This window comes from Macaca thibetana, chromosome 19 (assembly GCF_024542745.1).
Source record: "Macaca thibetana thibetana isolate TM-01 chromosome 19, ASM2454274v1, whole genome shotgun sequence".
Lineage (NCBI taxonomy): Eukaryota > Metazoa > Chordata > Mammalia > Primates > Cercopithecidae > Macaca > Macaca thibetana.
In genome coordinates this window covers 12,068,847-12,087,205 of record NC_065596.1, presented here as the reverse complement: position 1 = coordinate 12,087,205, position 18,359 = coordinate 12,068,847, and the positions used below count along the sequence as shown (strand labels likewise).

The window sequence follows — 18,359 nt, the reverse complement described above, 5'->3', positions numbered from 1 at the left end:
TGCACCATAATCATGCCTGTGAATAGCCACTACACTCTAGCCTAAGCAACATAGCAGGACCCTGTCTTTTAAAATATTTTTTAAAAGGTACTACAAATAAGTAAATAATAAAGATTAGAGCAGAGATAAATCAAATAGAGAATATAAAAACAACAGACAATATTATTGACACCAAAAGTTGGTTTGTGGAAACAAAATGGAAGAAGAAACAAGTTCTAATCCATTTTGTGAGGCCAGCCTCACTTTGAGATGAAAGCCAAGAAAAGACATTACAAGAACACAAAAAGACTACAGAATACCTTTTATGAATATTGAAGCATAAATTCTTCATAATATCAAGCATAATTCTTCATAATATCAAGAAGACAGGATGTCCACTTTCAACAGTTCTGTTCAATATACTAATGGAAGTTATAGCTAGAGAAATAAGGTAAGAAAAAGAAAGAAAAGGAATCCAAATTGGAGAGAAAGAAGTAAAATTATCTGTGTTTACAGATTACATGATTCTATATGGAGAAAACACTGAAGACTCCACAAGGGAAAAATAAAATTTTAGAGCTTATAAAGCAAATGCAGCAATGTTGCAGAATATAAAATCAATACACAAAAATCAGCTGCCTTTCTGTAGAGAAACAATGAATAAACAATCCAAAAAGAAAATTAAGAAAATAATTTTAGTTATAAAAGCATCAAAAAAAGTAAAACACTTAAAAATAAATGAAACCAAGAAGTCAGTGACGTGTACACTGAAAACTACAAAACATTCCTGAAGCAAATTAAGGAAGATAAATAAATGGAAAGATATCCCATGTTCATGGATTCCAAGACTTACTATTGTTAATATTAAAATCCTACCAAAATCAATCTACAGAGTCAATGTGATCCCTATCAAAATCCTAACAGCCTCTTATACAGAAATAGAAAAGCCTATTCTAAAATTCATTTCAAATCTCTAGGGATCTCTAATACCAAAATAATCTTGAAAAAGAACAATGTTGAAGAATTCACACTGCCTTATTTCAAAACTTACTACAAAGCTATAGCAATCAAAACAGTATGGTACTGGCATAAGGACAAACAGATAGGCCAATGGAATACAATAGACAGCCTAGAAATAAATGCTCATATATATGGTGAAATGATTTTTGACAACAGTGCCAAGATCATTCTTTGGCAGAAGGACAGTCTTTCAGAAAATGGTGTAGGGAAAACTGGATATCTACATGCAAATAACAAAAGTGAACCATCACATTACATCATGTATAAATAGTAACTTATATTTAATCAAAGAACTATACTTAAAAGCTAAAACTAAAACTATAAAACACTTAGAAGAGGCTGGGTACAGGGGCTCATAGCTGTAATCCCAGCACTTTGGGAGGCCAAGCAGATCACTTGAGGTCAGGAGTTGGAGACCAGCTTAGCCAACATGGTGAAACCCTGTCTCTACTAAAAATATAAAATTTAGACAGGTGTCGTGGTGGTTGCCTGTAATCCCAGCTACTTGGCTACTTGGGAGGCGGAGGGACGAGAATCGCTTGAACCTGGGAGATGGAGGTTGCAGTGAGCCAAGATCACACCTCTGTACTCCAGCCTGGGTGACAGAGGGAGGAAAAAACAATTACTTAGCAGAAAACACAGAGGAAAATTTTGTTACAGTTGGCAATGATTCATTGGATATGACATTTAAGGCAGAGGCAACCAATAAAAGATAAACTGGACTACATCGAAATTAAAAACTTTTGCACACCAAAGGATAATCTCAAGATGAAAAGAAAATCTACAGAAAGGGAGAACACATCTGCATATCACATATAAAATAAGGGCTTAATACCCACAGTGTATAAAGAATTCCTACAACTCTCTTCCAAGCACTTGGGAGCTGGAAAAAAAAAAGAAATTTTCAAAATATTAAAAATTAAAAATTTTAAATAAGAATTCCTACAACTCAACAAAACACAAATGATTCAATTTTAATATGAGCAAAGGATTTTAAAACAAACTGGTTCAAAAAATATATAAACAACCAACAAAAACAAAAACCAATGCTCATTATTACTGGTCATTAGAGAAATGCAAATCAAAACCACAATGAAAAACCAGTACAGAACCATTAATTGGCTATTATGAAAAAAAAAAATACGACATAACCAGTATATGTGACAATGTGGAAAACAGAAACCCTTATGCATTGCTGGAGAGAATGTAAAACATTGTAGCCACTTTGTAAAGCAATACACCTGTTCCTGAAAAAGGTTTACACCAATTATTCTGTGAACCAGCAATTCCACTCCCAGGTATATATCCAAAAGAAGTGAAAGCAGGGACTCACACAGACATATACATACCATATCCACAGCAGCCTTATTGATAGCAGCCAAATTATTACTGTGGAAACAACCCACATTTATCAATATAAAAATGGATAAACAAAGTATGCTTTAACTATACAGTGGAAATTTATTCAGACACAAAAACAATGAGTTTCTGATACATGCTACCACATGGATAAACCTTGAAAATGTTCTGCTAAGTGAAATAAGCCAGACATGGAAGGGCACATGCATACTTCCACATATCTCTCTCTCTATGAATAGTCAAATTCACAGAGAAAGTAGAATGGAGATTATCAGTACTTTGGGGTAGGATGGAATAGCTAATTACATGTATGGAACACTAAGAAGATATAGCAAGTAGCACAGAAACATGTATAAAATGATCCCTTCCTGGGTGTATTCTAGTTTGTACCAGTACTGTAAAAGACACTTCCAGATGGGCAGTTCCAGTGGTTAATGTTGGTAGTTCAAAGCGTAACACTGCCCTCTAGGCAACATTGAGGAGGTCTATTTGAGATATATTTCTCTGCAAGTTATTCCCATGAATACTCCAATGAAACAGCTCTTATCAAGGCCCCCAGTGACCAAATACTTGCCAAAATCTACACTCAACCCTTTTTCCTTGTCTTACTCAAATTCTCAGTGACCTGTGACATAGCTGACCACTCTCTGCACATTGAAATACCTTCTTCTGGAGACTTCCAGGAGAGGACACCCATGTTTTCCTCCTACTACTTCACTGGGTGTTAGAAGCCATTATGGAGTGAGGAAGTCAATGATTTCAGGAGCTTCTCCACTATTGACACAATATCAGGAATATCTCAAATGCTGCAGGCAAGGGAGGTTGGTGGGGAAGACAATCTATGACGTGCTTGAAGACTTTACCGAAGAACACACTGACAGGACAAGAGCACTGCTATCTTTATAACACCCCTCCGTCCTAAGCTGTAAGTTTCTAATTTGGCCACCTGGCCAAAACTGCAAATGTCAGCCCCACCCATAACTTCAACAGAACATAATGGCCCTAACCGTAACAGAACAGCCAGGACTTCCCTAACTCCTCCGTAATATAATTTTGTTTCAAAGCACATTTCCCCACTGGGCCCTTTAAAAAAAGCCTCAGGCTGTAAGAAAAGTTTGCACCTGACCCTGCCAGCTGGAAGCCCTTCTCAGGTTTACTCTCAATAAACCTGTCTCAACTGTTGAGCCACCTTCTCATCTCTCCTTTCCTTAATCTTTCTATCCCAACACACATAAGAGAGCATAAACACTTACTAACAAGGAACTTGAAGATATACTGAAATTCTCTACAGATAATGATGATAATGATGATGCAGAAGACTTAGAAGAGGTAATATCAAAGATGTGACACTTGAAAAATTTGCAGCAGTTTTTGGGGCATCTATAGCCTCTGCAAGGTGAAAGTATTAAAGATTACAATCCTCACAGGGCGCAGTGGCTCATGCCTATAATCTCAGCACTTTGGGAGGCTGAGGCGGGTGGATCACCTGAGGTCACGAGTTCAAGACCAGCCTGGCCAACATAGTGAAACCCCATCTCTACTAAAAATAAAAATTTCCCAGGCATGGTGGTGGATGCCTGTAATCCCAGCTACTCTGGAGGCTGAGGCAGGAGAATCGGTTGAACCTGGGAGGTGGAGGTTGCAGTGAGTCGAGATTGTGCCACTGCACTCCAGACTGGGCGATAAGAATGAAACTCCAGCACAAAAAATAAATAAATAAATAAAAATTAAAAAAATAAAATAAAGATTGCCATCCTCAAGTAAGATCCTTCAATGGAAGAAAGCCTTTGTGTCACCCGAGGGATAACATGCCAACAAACACTGCAAGGATATTTAAAGAAAAATAACCAACTTCCTACAATGTTTCTAACTAAATATCTGCAAATATGAAGATAGATCTTTCAATGTGTACACATCTTCAGCCCTCATGCTGAACAGATCCTGACATTAGTATTATTTAGTCTCTTCCAAACTCAGCATCTGCAATCAGAACCTGGTTCATCTAACACAGATGATCATCCTGACATCTTGTCAAGATTCAAGCGAGCCTGATGTCTCACTGCTTATCTACACTGCCACCCATCTAGTCACCTCAGTGAATCACATTAGGCACCATACTGTAATCATAATCATCATCATCATCATCATCATCATCATCCTTAGGTTATCAAGGAAGAAGGACCAGGATTTTCGTTAAGTGTTAACACACGATTCCAGGTCATTAAATAAAAGCAATCTATAATTGCTGAAAAAAAGAAACTGTAGATTACAGGCTCATGCCTGCAATCCCAGCACTTTGGGAGACCGAGGCAGGTAGATCACCTGAGGTCAGGAGTTCGAGACCAGCCTGAACAATATGATGAAACCCTGTCTCTACTAAAAATACAAAAAAAAAAAAAAATTAGTCAGGCGAGGTGGCATGCACCTGTAATCCCAGCTACTTGGGAGGCTGAGACAGGAGAACTGCTTGAACCCAGGAGGCAGAGGATGCAGTGAGCTGAGATTGTGCCATTGCCCTCCAGCCTGGGCAACAAGAGTGAAACTCTGTCTTAAAAAAAAGAAAAAAAGAAATTGTAACATTCTAGGTGACATGTACTATGTAGGCAGGCCTGCGATGACTGGGTCTGTTCTCAACATTATAAGATTATTTTCATGATTTTCTAAAAAAATACAATAAAATGACTATTTACATAGCTTTTACAACACATGAGGTATTTTAGTAACCTACTTTTTATTTTTACTTTTACAAAAGCTTTGGGTTGGTGAAAAATTAAATAATCTAGGCATGATTTACAGTATGCAGGAGGATGTGGATACGTTACATGCAAATCTCATTTTATAAAAGGGACATAGCATCTGTGGATTTAGGTACGCTTAGGGGGTCTGGGACCACACCAATCCCCTACAAATGGTTAGGGGATAAGCATATTCAAAAGAAACATCTTAAGGCTTTACCATGTATTTTCATTCTTTTTTTTTTTTTTTTTTTTTTTTGAGTCGGAGTCTCGCTCTGTTGCCCAGGCTGGAGTGCAGTGGCCAGATCTCAGCTCACTGCAAGCTCCGCCTCCCAGGTTCACGCCATTCTCCTGCCTCAGCCTCCTGAGTGGCTGGGACTACAGGCACCCGCCACCTCGCCCGGCTAGTTTTTCGTATTTTTTAGTAGAGACGGGGTTTCACCGTGTTAGCCAGGAAGGTCTCAATCTCCTGACCTCGTGATCCGCCCGTCTCGGCCTCCCAAAGTGCTGGGATTACAGGCTTGAGCCACCGCACCCGGCTGTGTTTTCATTCTTGAGGCTTATCTTCTATGTGATTTATTTCACATTTTTGAAATGAAATAAAACTAATGAATGCTTTCCCACATTTATAGAGTATCTCTCCAGTGAGTCCTTTTATGTCTATGCAAGGAACTGAGAGAACTCAGTGTTTTCCCACATTCCTTACATTCATGCATCTTCTCTCCAGTGTGAATCCTTTCATGTCCTCGAAGGAAACGGGAACGAGTGAAAGCTTTACCACATTGTTGACATTCATAAGATTTCTTTCCAGTGTGAATTCTTTCATGTCGTAGAAGGCAAGTGAGCCAAGAGAATGCTTTCCTGCATTCCTTACATTCATACGGTTTCTCTCCAGAGTGAATCCTTTCATGGACTTTTAAGTTACCAAAATGACTGAAGGCTTTCTTACATGTTTTACACTCATAAGGTTTTTCAGCTGTGTGGATCCTTTTATGTTGAGAAAGGTATGTGAAACAACTGAATGCTTTCCCACATTCCTTACACTCATATGGCTTCTCTCCAGTGTGAGTTGTTTTGTGATTTTGAAAGGAATAGAAATCAATAAAGGCTTTCCCACATTTACATTTATAGGGTTTCTCTCCAGTATGAGTTGTTTCATGCCTTCGAAGGGAACTAGAAATACGGAAGGCTTTACCACATTCCTTACATTCATAGGGTTTCTCACCAGTATGAGTCCTTTCATGTCTTTGAAATACACTGGGATAAACAAAGGCTTTCCCACATACCTTGCATTTATGAGGTCCATCTCCAGTGTGCATTATCATGTGACTTCGAAAGCTTGAGCGATGAGATAATGCTTTCCCACACTGCTTGCATTCATAGGGTTTCTCTCCAGTGTGAGTTCTTTCATGACTTTGCAGTGAACTAGGACAATCAAAGCCTCTCCCACATATCTTACATTTATGAGGTCCATCTCCAGTGTGCCTTATCATGTGTCTTTGAAAGCTTCCCAGATGATGAAATGCTTTCCCACATTGCTGACATTCATAGGGTTTCTCTCCAGTGTGAGTTCTTTCATGTATTCGAAGGGAACTGGAAACACTGAAGGCTCTTCCACATTGTTTACATGTATAGGGTTTCTCTCCAGTGTGAGTTCTTTCATGTCTTACATAGGAACTGTAATCAGGGAAGGCTTTAGAACAGTGCTTGCATTCATATGGTTTCTCCCCAGTGTGTGTTCTTTCATGTCTTAGATAGGAACTGTAAATAGGGAAGGCTTTAAAACACTGCTTACATTCATACGGTTTCTCTCCAGTGTGAGTTCTTTCATGTATACGAAATAAACTAGGCCAAAAAAAGGCTTTTCCACACAACTTACATATATAAGGTCCACCTCCACGTTGTACTATTATGTGTCTTCGAAGGTTTCCCGAAGAACTGAAGGTTTTCCCACATTCCTTACAATCATAGTGTTTCTTTCCAGTGTGAGGTCTTTCCTGTGTTTGAAAAGAGTGGTGATAATTGAAGGTTGTCCCACATTGTTTATGTGTATGTGGCTTTTCTCCATATTCCTGACACTCATCTGGTTTGTGTCCAGCATCAAATGTGATGTAGCAATTAAGGAATGAACAACCCATGATGACTTCTCCATGCACACTGCTTTCACAGGGATCTACTCCACGAGTTTTTTCATTCACAGTACTACCTGGAATCTGGTTACTTTCACTGAATCTCTCTACGATAAGACATCTGTAAAACATGAGAAGTATATTAATAAAGGTTTATTTATAAATGACTTTATATTTATTAGTAGGTACTGGATTTCCATTTTACATCATCATGCAACGTGTAGGCTTCATGCACTGCTCGAACGTGAATGGACTGAATGTTGTACAAGATAACTAGACCCCAGCTGTTTTCTTGACAATGATAAACACATGGAATTCTTTTTTTTTTTTTTTGAGACGGAGTCTCGCTCTGTTGTCAGGCTGGAGTGCAGCAGTGCGATCTCGGCTCACTGCAACCTCCACCTCCCAGGTTCAAGTATTTCTCCTGCCTCAGCCTCCTGAGTAACTGGGACTACAGGCATGCACCATCATGCCCAGCTAATTTTTGTATTTTTAGTAGAGACGGGGTTTCATCATGTTGGCCAGGATGGTCTCAATCTCTGGACCTTGTGATTGCCCACCTTGGCCTCCCAAACTGCTGGGATTACAGGTGTGAGCCACTGCGCCTGGCCAAATTCTTCATATTATTTCTAAGGGAACTATTTTTGCAAATACTGAATAGCTATGTCACATTTAAGTATATGTTTCTGGAGAAAATTTTCTAGGAATAAATTTATACTGGGCTTGTTCATTTTCTTTGCCTAGTTGTATAATTTCCTGTCATTCTAAGAATTGCTCCACAGATACATGTCTTTCTCTTGTGAGTGCAAATTACCTTAGGCTCCTCCTGGGATTTTTGTGCTGATCAACGTCTGTGTCTTCCCATTTCATTCCTAAAAGGTGGACACAGAAAAAACACTGTAGATTATTATAAAATTCTAAAAACACTATAAGATTTTATGTATAATGGAATCATGCATGATTTATTCATTGAATTATAGCTGACACTTGAACAACATAGGTGTGTACCTCACAAGTCCACTTATTTTGTATTTTTAAGATGGAGTCTCACTCTGTCGCCAAGCTGGAGTGCAGTGGTGCAATCTCCGTTCACTGCAACCTCTGCCTCCCAGGTTCAAGCCATTCTCCTGCCTCAGCCTCCCAAGTAGCTGGGACTACAGGTGTGCACCACCATGCCCAGCTAATTTTTGGATTTTTAGTAGAGACGGGGTTTCAGGTGGGTTTCAAACTCCCGACCTCAGGTGATCTGCCAGCCTTGGCCTCCCAAAGTGCTGGGATTACAGGCATGAGCCACCACACCTGGCTCACAAGTCCACTTACATACAAATTTTCTTCAATCTCTGCTACCCCTGGGACACCAAGACCAATCTCTCCTCTTACTCAGCCTACTCAATGAGAAGATAATGAGGATGAAAACCTTTATGATGATCCATTTCAACTTAATGCACAGTAAATACATTTTTGTGTATTTATGATTTTCTTAACATTTATTTTCTCTAGCTTACACTATTGTGAGAATATAGTATGCAATACATGTGACAGACAAAATATGTGTTAATCAATTGTTTTTGTGACCAGTCAACTGAAGGGTAAGTTGTGGTAAACAAAAAGTTACAGGAATATGTACAACTGGTTGGGGACCCGGCACCCCTTAACCCTGTGTTGTTGAAGGGTCAATTATATCCCCTTTTCATATTTCAAATCATTCAACAGCATTGGTGACCAAGAAAAAAATGTCTTTAATTGACTAAGTGAAGACATAATGTCATTTTTACCTATACAGTTCAGGTTCCTAATGGTTTCCCACATCACATCTCTGTACAGAGTCTTCTGTGATGGACCCAGCAAAGCCCACTCTTCCCAGGTGAAGTTCACAGCCACATCCTCAAAGGCAACTGAATCCTGAAACATCCCATATGTACAAAGGAGGAAGGTTGAGACTGACAGTACCAAAAATTTACACCCATTTCATAAACTTTGCATGATACTATTGTTTCTAAGCAATGATTCAATGACATGGTAAATCCACCCTTATTCTCTGTCCACACTTTCTCCAACACAGCAATTCTGATGCTAGAATTGAATTTTGTTGTATAAATAATAGTCAAATAGGAACAAGTCTCTTTTTGATGACTTAAATGAGTGAATTTTATTGCCAGGATCATCCCTAATGTCCACTTTATAGTGGGTCTGTAATTCCTGTCATGACAAAGTCCTACTACTCACTGTGCAAGAAGAGGAGTCCTGAGATTGTATATATTTACAGATGCCAGTTAACAAAGTTCGATCCTTCACGTACTCTGGCACTGGATTTATAGAGGGTCTCCACCAACATAACTAACAACAGGTGCTGAGTGTGCATAAACTGTTTATGGAAAAAGTATAGTATTTGCTTAACTCTTACCTTCTCTTGGGGAGCCTGGAATTTTGTTACATGCTCAGCAGTGGGAGCATAGCTCATCAGCCAATGCTAGGTTTGAATGTTGAATTTTACCCAAGCCCTGTAACTCTGGTAAATAAGTAAGATGACAGAAAATCACCTCAACTCCCCAAGCCCAGTTCTTTGTGTTCTGGACAAGCAGCCACAAAACAAAACAAAACAAAACAAAAGCACCCTTTGCTTACATAGATTATGCCCCTCCCCGCTTTTCTAAACTATAACTCGGCCAGATAAAGAACCTCCAAATTCCCATTGTTTATCTTATGATTAGCTGAGCAGTTTTGTCTTCGCTGATCATACTGAACAAAATACAACTAAAGTTTCTCTCCTTGCTCCAGGACTATGAACTTTGACCCATCCTCAGCCTGAGCCAGCATAAAACCCTTCCTTCATAACCCATTTGAAGAACAGACTTAGGTCAGAGTAAAACATTCTCTGATCTAAAATCTGATTCTCGGCCAGGCATGGTGGCTCACGCCTATAATCCCAGCACTTTGGGAGGCCGAGGCGGGTGGATCATGAGATCAGGAGATTGAGACCATCCTGGCTAACATGGTGAAACTTCATCTCTACAAAAACACAAAAAATTAGCCATGTGTAGTGGCATGCGCCTGTAGTCTCAGATATTTGGGAGGCTGAGGCAGGAGAATCACTTAAACCCAGGAGGTGGAGGTTGCAGTGAGCCGAGATCATGCCACCGCACTCCAGCATGGGCAACAGAGCTCTCGAGACTTCATCTCAAAAAAAAAAAAAAATCTGATTCTCATCCTCCATCCTGCCCTCCCCTTCGCATCTTCCTTCTAATCTTGGTTGCTCTTCCCTTAGCAAGAAAAGAACTTTTCCGCCCAACCTCAGAGATGCCACAGATCTTTTTTTTTTTTTTTGAGACCCAGTTTCACTGTTGTGAGCCATTGTGCCCGGCTGGGATGCCTCAGATCTTATACTTGATGCTTTCCCCCTTAGAATGAAGTCACTTAGCTAAATCCAGATTTATTTTACTTGAGAATGTCTAGCGACAGCCCCACAACAGTAAGAAATACAACCTCAAACAGGGAATCACCCCAACCGCCTCAGCTTTCTAATGCTCTGTAGCTTCTCTCAGTATAAAAGCCTCCTCCCATGGCTGGACTGATCAGGTTGGGACACCTGCGGGGGAGGCTTCCAGGAAGAACCAGTTTAAGTGGGCCTTCAATAACCTCCCATTGCAGGCTCAAGATTGGCTTCAACTGGGAGTCACCGGCCTCAGGCCTCTCCACCCCACTCAAGACCATTCACTTCCCTCCCATGCCTTACATGGATAGTTACTTGGTTTAGTTAGTATTTATTTATTAGTTAGTTTAGTTTAGTATTTATTTATTTAGAGATGAAGTCTCACTCTGTCACCCAGACTGGAGTGCAGTGGCACGATCTTGACTCACTGTAACCTACACTTTCCAGGTTCAAGTGATTCTCCTGACTCAGCCTCCCAAGTTAGCTGGGACTACAGGTGTGGGCCACCACGCCCGTGGTGGTGGGCGCCTGTAATCTCAGCTAATCAGGAGCCTGAGGCACGAGAATCACTTGAATCTGGGAGATGATGCTTGCAGTAAGCCAAGATTGTGCCATTACACTCCAGCCTAGGCACCAAAGCAAGATTCCATCTCAAAAAAATACATAAATAAAAAATAAAGGTAGGCTGGGAGTGGTGGCTCATGCCTGTAATCCCAGCACTTTGGGAGGCCAAGGTGGGAGGATCATTTGAGGTTGGGAGTTCGAGACCAACCTGATCAACATGGAGAAACCCCGTCTCTACTAAAAATACAAATACAAAATTAGCCGGGCGTGGTGGTGCATGCCTATAATCCCAGCTACTTGGGAGGCTGAGGCAGGAGAATCACTTGAAACCAGGAGGCAGAGGTAGTGGTAAGCCGAGATCACGCCATTGAACTCCGGCCTGGACAACAAGAGTGAAACTCCAGCTGGGCGCGGTGGCTCAAGCCTGTAATCCCAGCACTTTGGGAGGCCGAGACGGGCGGATCATGAGGTCAGGAGATCGAGACCATACTGGCTAATATGGTGAAACCCCGTCTCTACTAAAAAATACAAAAAAAAACTAGCCAGGCGAAGTGGCGGGCGCCTGTAGTCCCAGCTACTCGGGAGGCTGAGGCAGGAGAATGGTGTAAACCCAGGAGGCGGAGCTTGCAGTGAGGTGAGATCAGGCCACTGCACTCCAGCCTGGGCAATAGAGCAAGACTCCGTCTCAAAAAAAAAAAAAAAAAGAGTGAAACTCTGTCTCAAAAAAATAAAAAATAAAGTTAAATAGGAAAAGCACAAGTATCTATCCATTTCAGACAACAAATACCATTTAGTTACTACTTTCATAAGGCATTTAGTAAATTAATAATATTTGAGTTCTTTAGCTGTTGGAAAGTCCTATGCCGCAGAATTTAGCATTAATCTGTCAAGGATACATAACAGGAACAGAACAGTTATCCACTGTCCTAAATTCCCCACCCTAAAAAGGAAAGAAACTAAAGTTTTGGTAAATCTTTATAATTCAATCAAACAACTACCACATTTTCTGTTAATATGTGTTCACTTTTTCTGCAGCCATAAAGAAAGCACGACCAAACATTTTTCCTTCATCATACTATCACTGCTAAGTCCTGAAATTCCATTTGAAATAATCGGAGAAACTTACCTGACAGGCTCTGGGGGAAAAAAAATTAAATGAATGGTTTTTGTTGTTGCTGTTGTTGTTTTTTTAAACAAAAATTGGAGGCTGAGGTGGCAGATCACTTGAGGTCAGGAGTTCGAGACCAGCCTGGCCAACATGGTGAAACCCCGTCTCTACTAAAAATACAAAAAAAAAATTAGCCAGGCGTGGTGGTGCAGGACTGTAATCCCAGCTACTCAGGAGGCTGAGGTGGGAGGATTGTTTGAATCCAGAAGGCAGACATCGCAGTGAGCCGAGATCGTTCCACTGAATTCCAGCCTGGGAGACAGTGAGAGGCTCCATCTCAAAAAAAAAAAAAACAAGGAACAGATGACTACACATATAACCTGTTTTCTGAAATCCAACTATTTCTGGCCTCTGTGGAAATACTTTATTTTCTCTATCAATCTAATGACAGGATGCATCTTTTTTTTTTTTTTTTTTTTTTTTTTTTTTTGAGACGGAGTCTCCCTCTGTCGCCCAGGCTGGAGGGCAGTGGCCGGATCTCAGCTCACTGCAAGCTCTGCCTCCCGGGTTCACGCCATTCTCCTGCCTCAGCCTCCCGAGTAGCTGGGACTACAGGTGCTGCCACCTCGCCCGGCCAGTTTTTTGTATTTTTTAGTAGAGACGGGGTTTCACTGGGTTAGCCAGGATGGTCTCGATCTCCTGACCTCGTGATCCGCCTGCCTCGGCCTCCCAAAGTGCTGGGATTACAGGCTTGAGCCACCGCGCCAGGCAACAGGATGCATCTTATAGTTAATAAAACACTGAAGCTGAAAAGAGTGAATACCTCTTTTCAATGTGACAACCTCAGAGATGAGCAGTGCTGATTGGAACACAAACAAGTCTAATTCAGGTGTCAGGTAAGGTCATCCTATCTCCTGGGACATTAGTCACCCCCATCTGCTCAGTAAAGTGATCACCCGCCACCACCCCATGAGATACTGCACTGTGTGCTTTTCAGGCTCATGTACACATGACCTGAATAGGAGGTTCTTGCACAATCGGAATGAGTGGGTTCTCCAGTGCTTACATATTGTTTTCTCTCTTCACTAGTCTGAGAGTCAGGAAGGAAGAAATCATTTCTGTCTTCTCCCCCAAATACGATCATTCAATTGGCTGACCAGCCTGTGTCCCCAAGGAATGGAAACTGGGGTTGGGGAGGAAAAAGGTGATTGTCCCAAGGGTTAGCTTTTTATAGAAATGATATACCAGAAGATTCCTCCCATCCCACCCAGGCATCCAGCTGTTTTCTGTGAGGCCCCACCCCCTCAGGCTGCTCACTGGGAGAAATGACCCAGGGGCTGATATTCACTAGACCTTCCCAGAGACAGGGCAGCTGTGTGTCTCTTGGGTCAACCCCAGGCAGTTCTGAAACAGAACCAGGAAAAGACAGAGAGTGGGCGGAGAACACATCACTCCGTAAAGTTTCCAAAGGGGACTCTCAATGTTGGGAAGGTATCCGCACCCAGGGGAAAGAAAAGAAGGAGAGGCACAAAGGTTTTTTGTTTGTTGTTTACAAACAAAGTAAGTGTCAGGTTATTCTCTGCTTTCTCACATGTGAAATGTTCAGGAACACAAATCTTTTAAGAAGCCGGCCGGGCGAGGTAGTCACGCCTGTAATCCCAGCACTTTGGGAGGCTGAGGCGGGCGGATCACCTGAGGTAATGAGTTCGAGATGAGCCTGGCCAACATGGTGAAACCTAGTCTCTACTAAAAATACAAAAAATTAGCCGGGCATGGTGGCAGGCGCCTGTAGTCCCAGCTACTTGGGAGGCTGAGGCAGGAGAATGGCGTGAACCCGGGAGGCGGAGCTTGCAGTGAGCCAAGATCGCGACACTGCACTCCAGCCTGGGCAACAGAGCAAGACCCCGTCTAAAAAAAAAAAAATGGGCCGGGCGCGGTGGCTCAAGCCTGTAATGCCAGCACTTTGGGAGGCCGAGACGGGCGGATCGCGAGGTCAGGAGATCGAGACCATCCTGGCTAACATGGTGAAACCCCGTCTCTACCAAAAAATACAAAAAATTAGCCGGGCGAGGTGGCGGCGCCTGTAGTCCCAGCTACTCGGGAGGCTGAGGCAGGAGAATGGCGGGAACCCGGGAAGCGGAGCTTGCAGTGAGCTGAGATCCGGCCACTGCACCCCAGCCTGGGCGACAGAGCAAGACTCCGTCTCAAAAAAATAAAAAAAAATAAATAAATAAAAAAAAATGCCAGACATTGCTCTCTGAAAACAAAATGAAAATTAAAACACTGGGACTCTGAAATTTAGCACGGGTGGGGCGGAGGAGGGAGGAGTTCATGATGTTGCTGTGAGTTGAGGAGGGAAAGTTAGCCTGGGTAAAGGCTCTGTAAACTAAGGGAGTTACTACCACCTCTAGGAGGAGGAGTTAGAATGAGGAAATAGGGTAGTGGATTTGAGACCCTGCTACCCTCATCTCTGAAACACTCGAAGAGGAATCAGTCACTCTGGGAAGAAAAGAAGGGACTGGGGACCCCGCAGACCACAGCTCCTCCCATGCACAAACCCCACGCAAGAATCTGGATTCTGATTGCAGTTAGATACTAACCAGGCACCCTCAGCCCCACTGCCTCTCGAGGCCGCCTCCCTGAGAGTCAGGTCACAGAAGACGCTGACCGCCTGCTTCCCCACTGTGCCTGGGGATAAGATCTTGGAGAGCTGCTCGATTCGCCCAAGTTCTTTCTCAGATCTTGAATTCCAGCGGAAAGGCTGGCGCCAAGCAGGCTGAAAACCCCACGAGGGAACCCACTCAGCGGGAGAATGAGGTTTCTTCACCTCCCATCCCAGGATTCACCCGTCACTTCCCCACCAACCAGCGACCCCACACCTCAGCCGTCCCTGTCCAGACCCCTAAACACCCCCATCCCCAAACCTCTCACGGAGGCGGATCTGGGGTCTTCTCCCCACTCCTCTATTAAACTGTTTCTGCTGCAACCCTTGGAGTCTCGGTGCAGTGACTCGGACCGCGAACCTGTGCCAGTTACAGCCGCACAATCCGGGGAAACGCAGGGCTGCGGGCGCGGAGCTGCCCCAGAGAGGGCGCCGGAGCCAGGAGCCGTAGTCGTCGCGCAGAAACGGGACAGGACGCCCGGGGTCCCGGCTGCCAGCCCAGCCCCCACCCCCAACCCCGCGGGCCGAGGGGAACAAGGGCAGGCTGTGCCAGGGGAACTCGGGTCCGCAGACCCCGCAGTCACCACGGGGACGCCCGAGTCCCGCCACAGCCGGTTTTGACTGGTTCCAACCAGCCTTTCGCCCTGCCTCAGGACGCCGGGCCCCGCACACTCACCATTTCCCGGCTTCCGCGGTGTCCCGGGTTCTCCCCAAGGCTCCCCGCTGCCAGCATACGACTCAGTGTGACAGAGCCTGCCACTGAACTGCCCGGGCGTCTCTCAGCTGCAGAGCCGGGAGCCGGAGCTCAGAGGGGTGGAGAAAGCTCCACCCTCCTCCCGGCAGCGCGCCTGATTGGCAGTTCCCACGAACTCGAGCCCAACACTGATTGGGTAGAGCTCCAAGTTCCGCCCCCCCCCCCCCCCCCCCCCCCCCCCGGGAACTGATTGACAGAAGAAGCGATCTTACACAGCTGAGTGGTGCCGGAGGAAGCGGTTCCAGACGCAGCCCTTGATAGGGTGGGCTTCCTCCCTGCGCTGTGACCTGACCCCTCCCACGGGATATTTGCATTTAAGCGGAATTTCCTGCCTGTACTCAATGCGCTCTTCCTGCTCCTCCTTCCTGGACGGGGACCCTCAAGTGTGTGCTGGGAATTCAAGACTCACTGCCCAGTGGAGCCATCCCCTGGCCTCTGAGCAGTAGGGATCCCAGACCACACAAACCACACTGAAGCAGGAGGGAAGGCTTGGTGTCCTCCAGGGATCAGGAATTTAGGATGAGGCTGCTGACTCCATGGTCAAGCCTTTCTCCCACCTTATCTCTCAATCTACTCATTCTCAGACCAGAAAATAAAAACACATCAACAATGAAATAGTTAAATGAATGGAAAATCTGGAATTATATGGCAGCAATTTTCTATAAAGGAATCAGAAGAAGGGAAAAAAAAAACAACCTGAATTAGTTCAGATAGCCACAGTTCAGCAGGAAACCCCCTTTCAGGAGGTTAAACATATTCCCAAGCTTAGAAGCCAGATTCTGACTCCTGAAATTGAGTGCCAGAGGGTGTAACCAGCAGCTTAGCAGCTGAGTCTCCAACCACGTTTTAAACCTTTTTTGTCTTCTTCTTCTTTCCCTTTTCCTCTTTCCCTTCCCGATCCCAAGATAATAACTTCAAGATAAACCGGATAGATGTTACCTCTCATCTAAAATACAGCTTCAGAATGCGCTGTGAACCTCCACTCTCTTTCCTTTCCCACACTATACTGCCATGCCTTATGCACATTTATCTTTATTTTATTTTTTTGGAGACGGAGTCTCACTCTGTCACCCAGGACAGAGTGCAGTGGCACGATCTCGGCTCACTGCAATCTCTGCCTCCTGGGTTCAAACACTTCTGCCTCAGCCTCCCAAGTAGCTGGGACTACAGGTGCACGCCGCCATGCCTGGCTATATTTTTTGTATTTTAGCAGAGACAGGGTTTCACCGTGTTGCCCAGGCTGGTCGAGAACTCCTGAGCTCAGGCAATCCGCCCGCCTCGGCCTCCCAAAATGTTAGGATTACAGGCCTCGTGAGCCACCACGCCTGGCCTATGCACATTTATTTACCTAAACACTTATTAAGCACACACCATGCTCTCTTATTTGGTCATATTTTTCCTTAGAAGCTTCAGGGGTTGGATCCTGATAGGGACCAGGCACCTCTGGAATTCTCTCTCCAACAAAAGAATACTTCAAAGACGGAAATCACACCCAGCTGAAGAGTGACTACAAGATTGACTGCGACTAATTTGAAGTAGTCCCTTCACCAAATGGGACAATAATTCAAGAGGGGCAACCAGAGCAAGTCACGCCACCTGGTACCTCTAGCCCCCCTTGCCTCTTCTGCATTCCAAACTCTTTCTTTAAAAACTCCTGCGTTCCCTCCACAAATTGCAGTGGAATTGCTTTCCGTTCTTCCCCTGCTAGGACAGATAATAAAGAAATCTCGCTCCCTCCTATCACAACTCGTTATTATTTTGACTTCTTTCCACAAGCAGCGAGCAGCCAGACCCCTTTGCCAGTTACAAGTGGGATCAGCACCTGGTGATGGGGCAGGGGCATTGAAGGATTTAGGGATGAAGGAGCTCAACTTGCCCTTCTGTGTCCTCTGTGCAGTGTGGAAATGCTCTCTCCTTCAAGACTTTAAATATTAATGAATTAAATGCTCCAATCAAAAGCCAAGGCATTAGACTTTGAAAATATAAAGATTTCCCATATTTGTATGAAATACAAGTGTACCTGGTAAACTGAGTTCTTTCTCTAGTTTATATGAGTCACAAAGAAAGAATACCTAATGGAACAAAAAAAAAGGCAAAACAGGACTTATTTTCTGGCCAGAGAAGAAGGGGTCAGAGTCAGCTCTTGCTCCGAAGACACTTCCTCCTCCTAGAGCTGTGGGAAGCCGGGGAATTTTAAGCAGCCAGATACGGGATGGGGACATTTGTAATATGGGCAGAAAGGAACTTCAGATGTGCAGGCACAAATCATAAACATGTCTCTTTATACCACACATGTTCCAAAGGCTGGCCGGGTGTGGTGGTTCATGCCTGTAATCCCAGCACTTTGGGAGGCCGAGATGGGTGGATCACCTGAGGTCGGGAGTTCAAGACCAGCCTGACCAATATGGAGAAACCCCGTCTCTACTAAAAATACGAAATTAGCCAGGCATGGTGGCACATGCCTGTAATCCCAGCTACTCGGGAGGCTGAGGCAGGAGAATCGCTCAAACCTAGGAGGCAGAGGTTGCAGTGAGCTGAGATAGCACCACTGCACTCCAGCCTGGGCAGCAAGAGGGAAACTCCATCTCAAAACAAAACAATGGACTGGGTGCGGTGGCT

At 43.9% G+C, this 18,359-nt stretch overlaps 4 protein-coding genes across 7 annotated transcripts in view; 1 reads left to right on the top strand and 3 right to left on the bottom strand.

The window, feature by feature from the left end:
- GET3 (guided entry of tail-anchored proteins factor 3, ATPase) overlaps positions 1-18,359 on the top strand; it is a 422,808-nt gene that overhangs the window by 117,368 nt on the left and 287,081 nt on the right. The gene's annotated exons all lie outside the window — the stretch shown is intronic.
- LOC126942481 (zinc finger protein 44) overlaps positions 1-18,359 on the bottom strand; it is a 414,080-nt gene that overhangs the window by 322,626 nt on the left and 73,095 nt on the right. The window lies entirely within an intron of this gene.
- The window catches only part of LOC126942563 (zinc finger protein 799), a 103,556-nt gene that overhangs the window by 67,629 nt on the left and 17,568 nt on the right, over positions 1-18,359 (bottom strand). The gene's annotated exons all lie outside the window — the stretch shown is intronic.
- On the bottom strand, positions 1,654-15,823 carry ZNF442 (zinc finger protein 442). Of its 4 annotated transcripts, XM_050770309.1 has the most exons (5): positions 15,663-15,822; positions 12,343-12,660; positions 8,998-9,124; positions 8,037-8,094; positions 1,654-7,343 (listed from the first exon to the last, which is right to left on the bottom strand). In XM_050770309.1, exons 3-5 carry the CDS (start codon positions 9,029-9,031, stop codon positions 5,720-5,722), a joined length of 1,716 nt encoding a protein of 571 aa, XP_050626266.1. In that variant the 5' UTR covers positions 9,032-9,124; positions 12,343-12,660; positions 15,663-15,822; the 3' UTR covers positions 1,654-5,719. The 4 variants fall into 4 exon arrangements, with proteins under 4 accessions (XP_050626266.1, XP_050626265.1, XP_050626268.1 ...); XM_050770308.1 differs by lacking the exon at positions 12,343-12,660 and having other exon boundaries at positions 15,663-15,823; XM_050770311.1 differs by lacking the exons at positions 12,343-12,660; positions 15,663-15,822 and adding an exon at positions 13,391-15,194.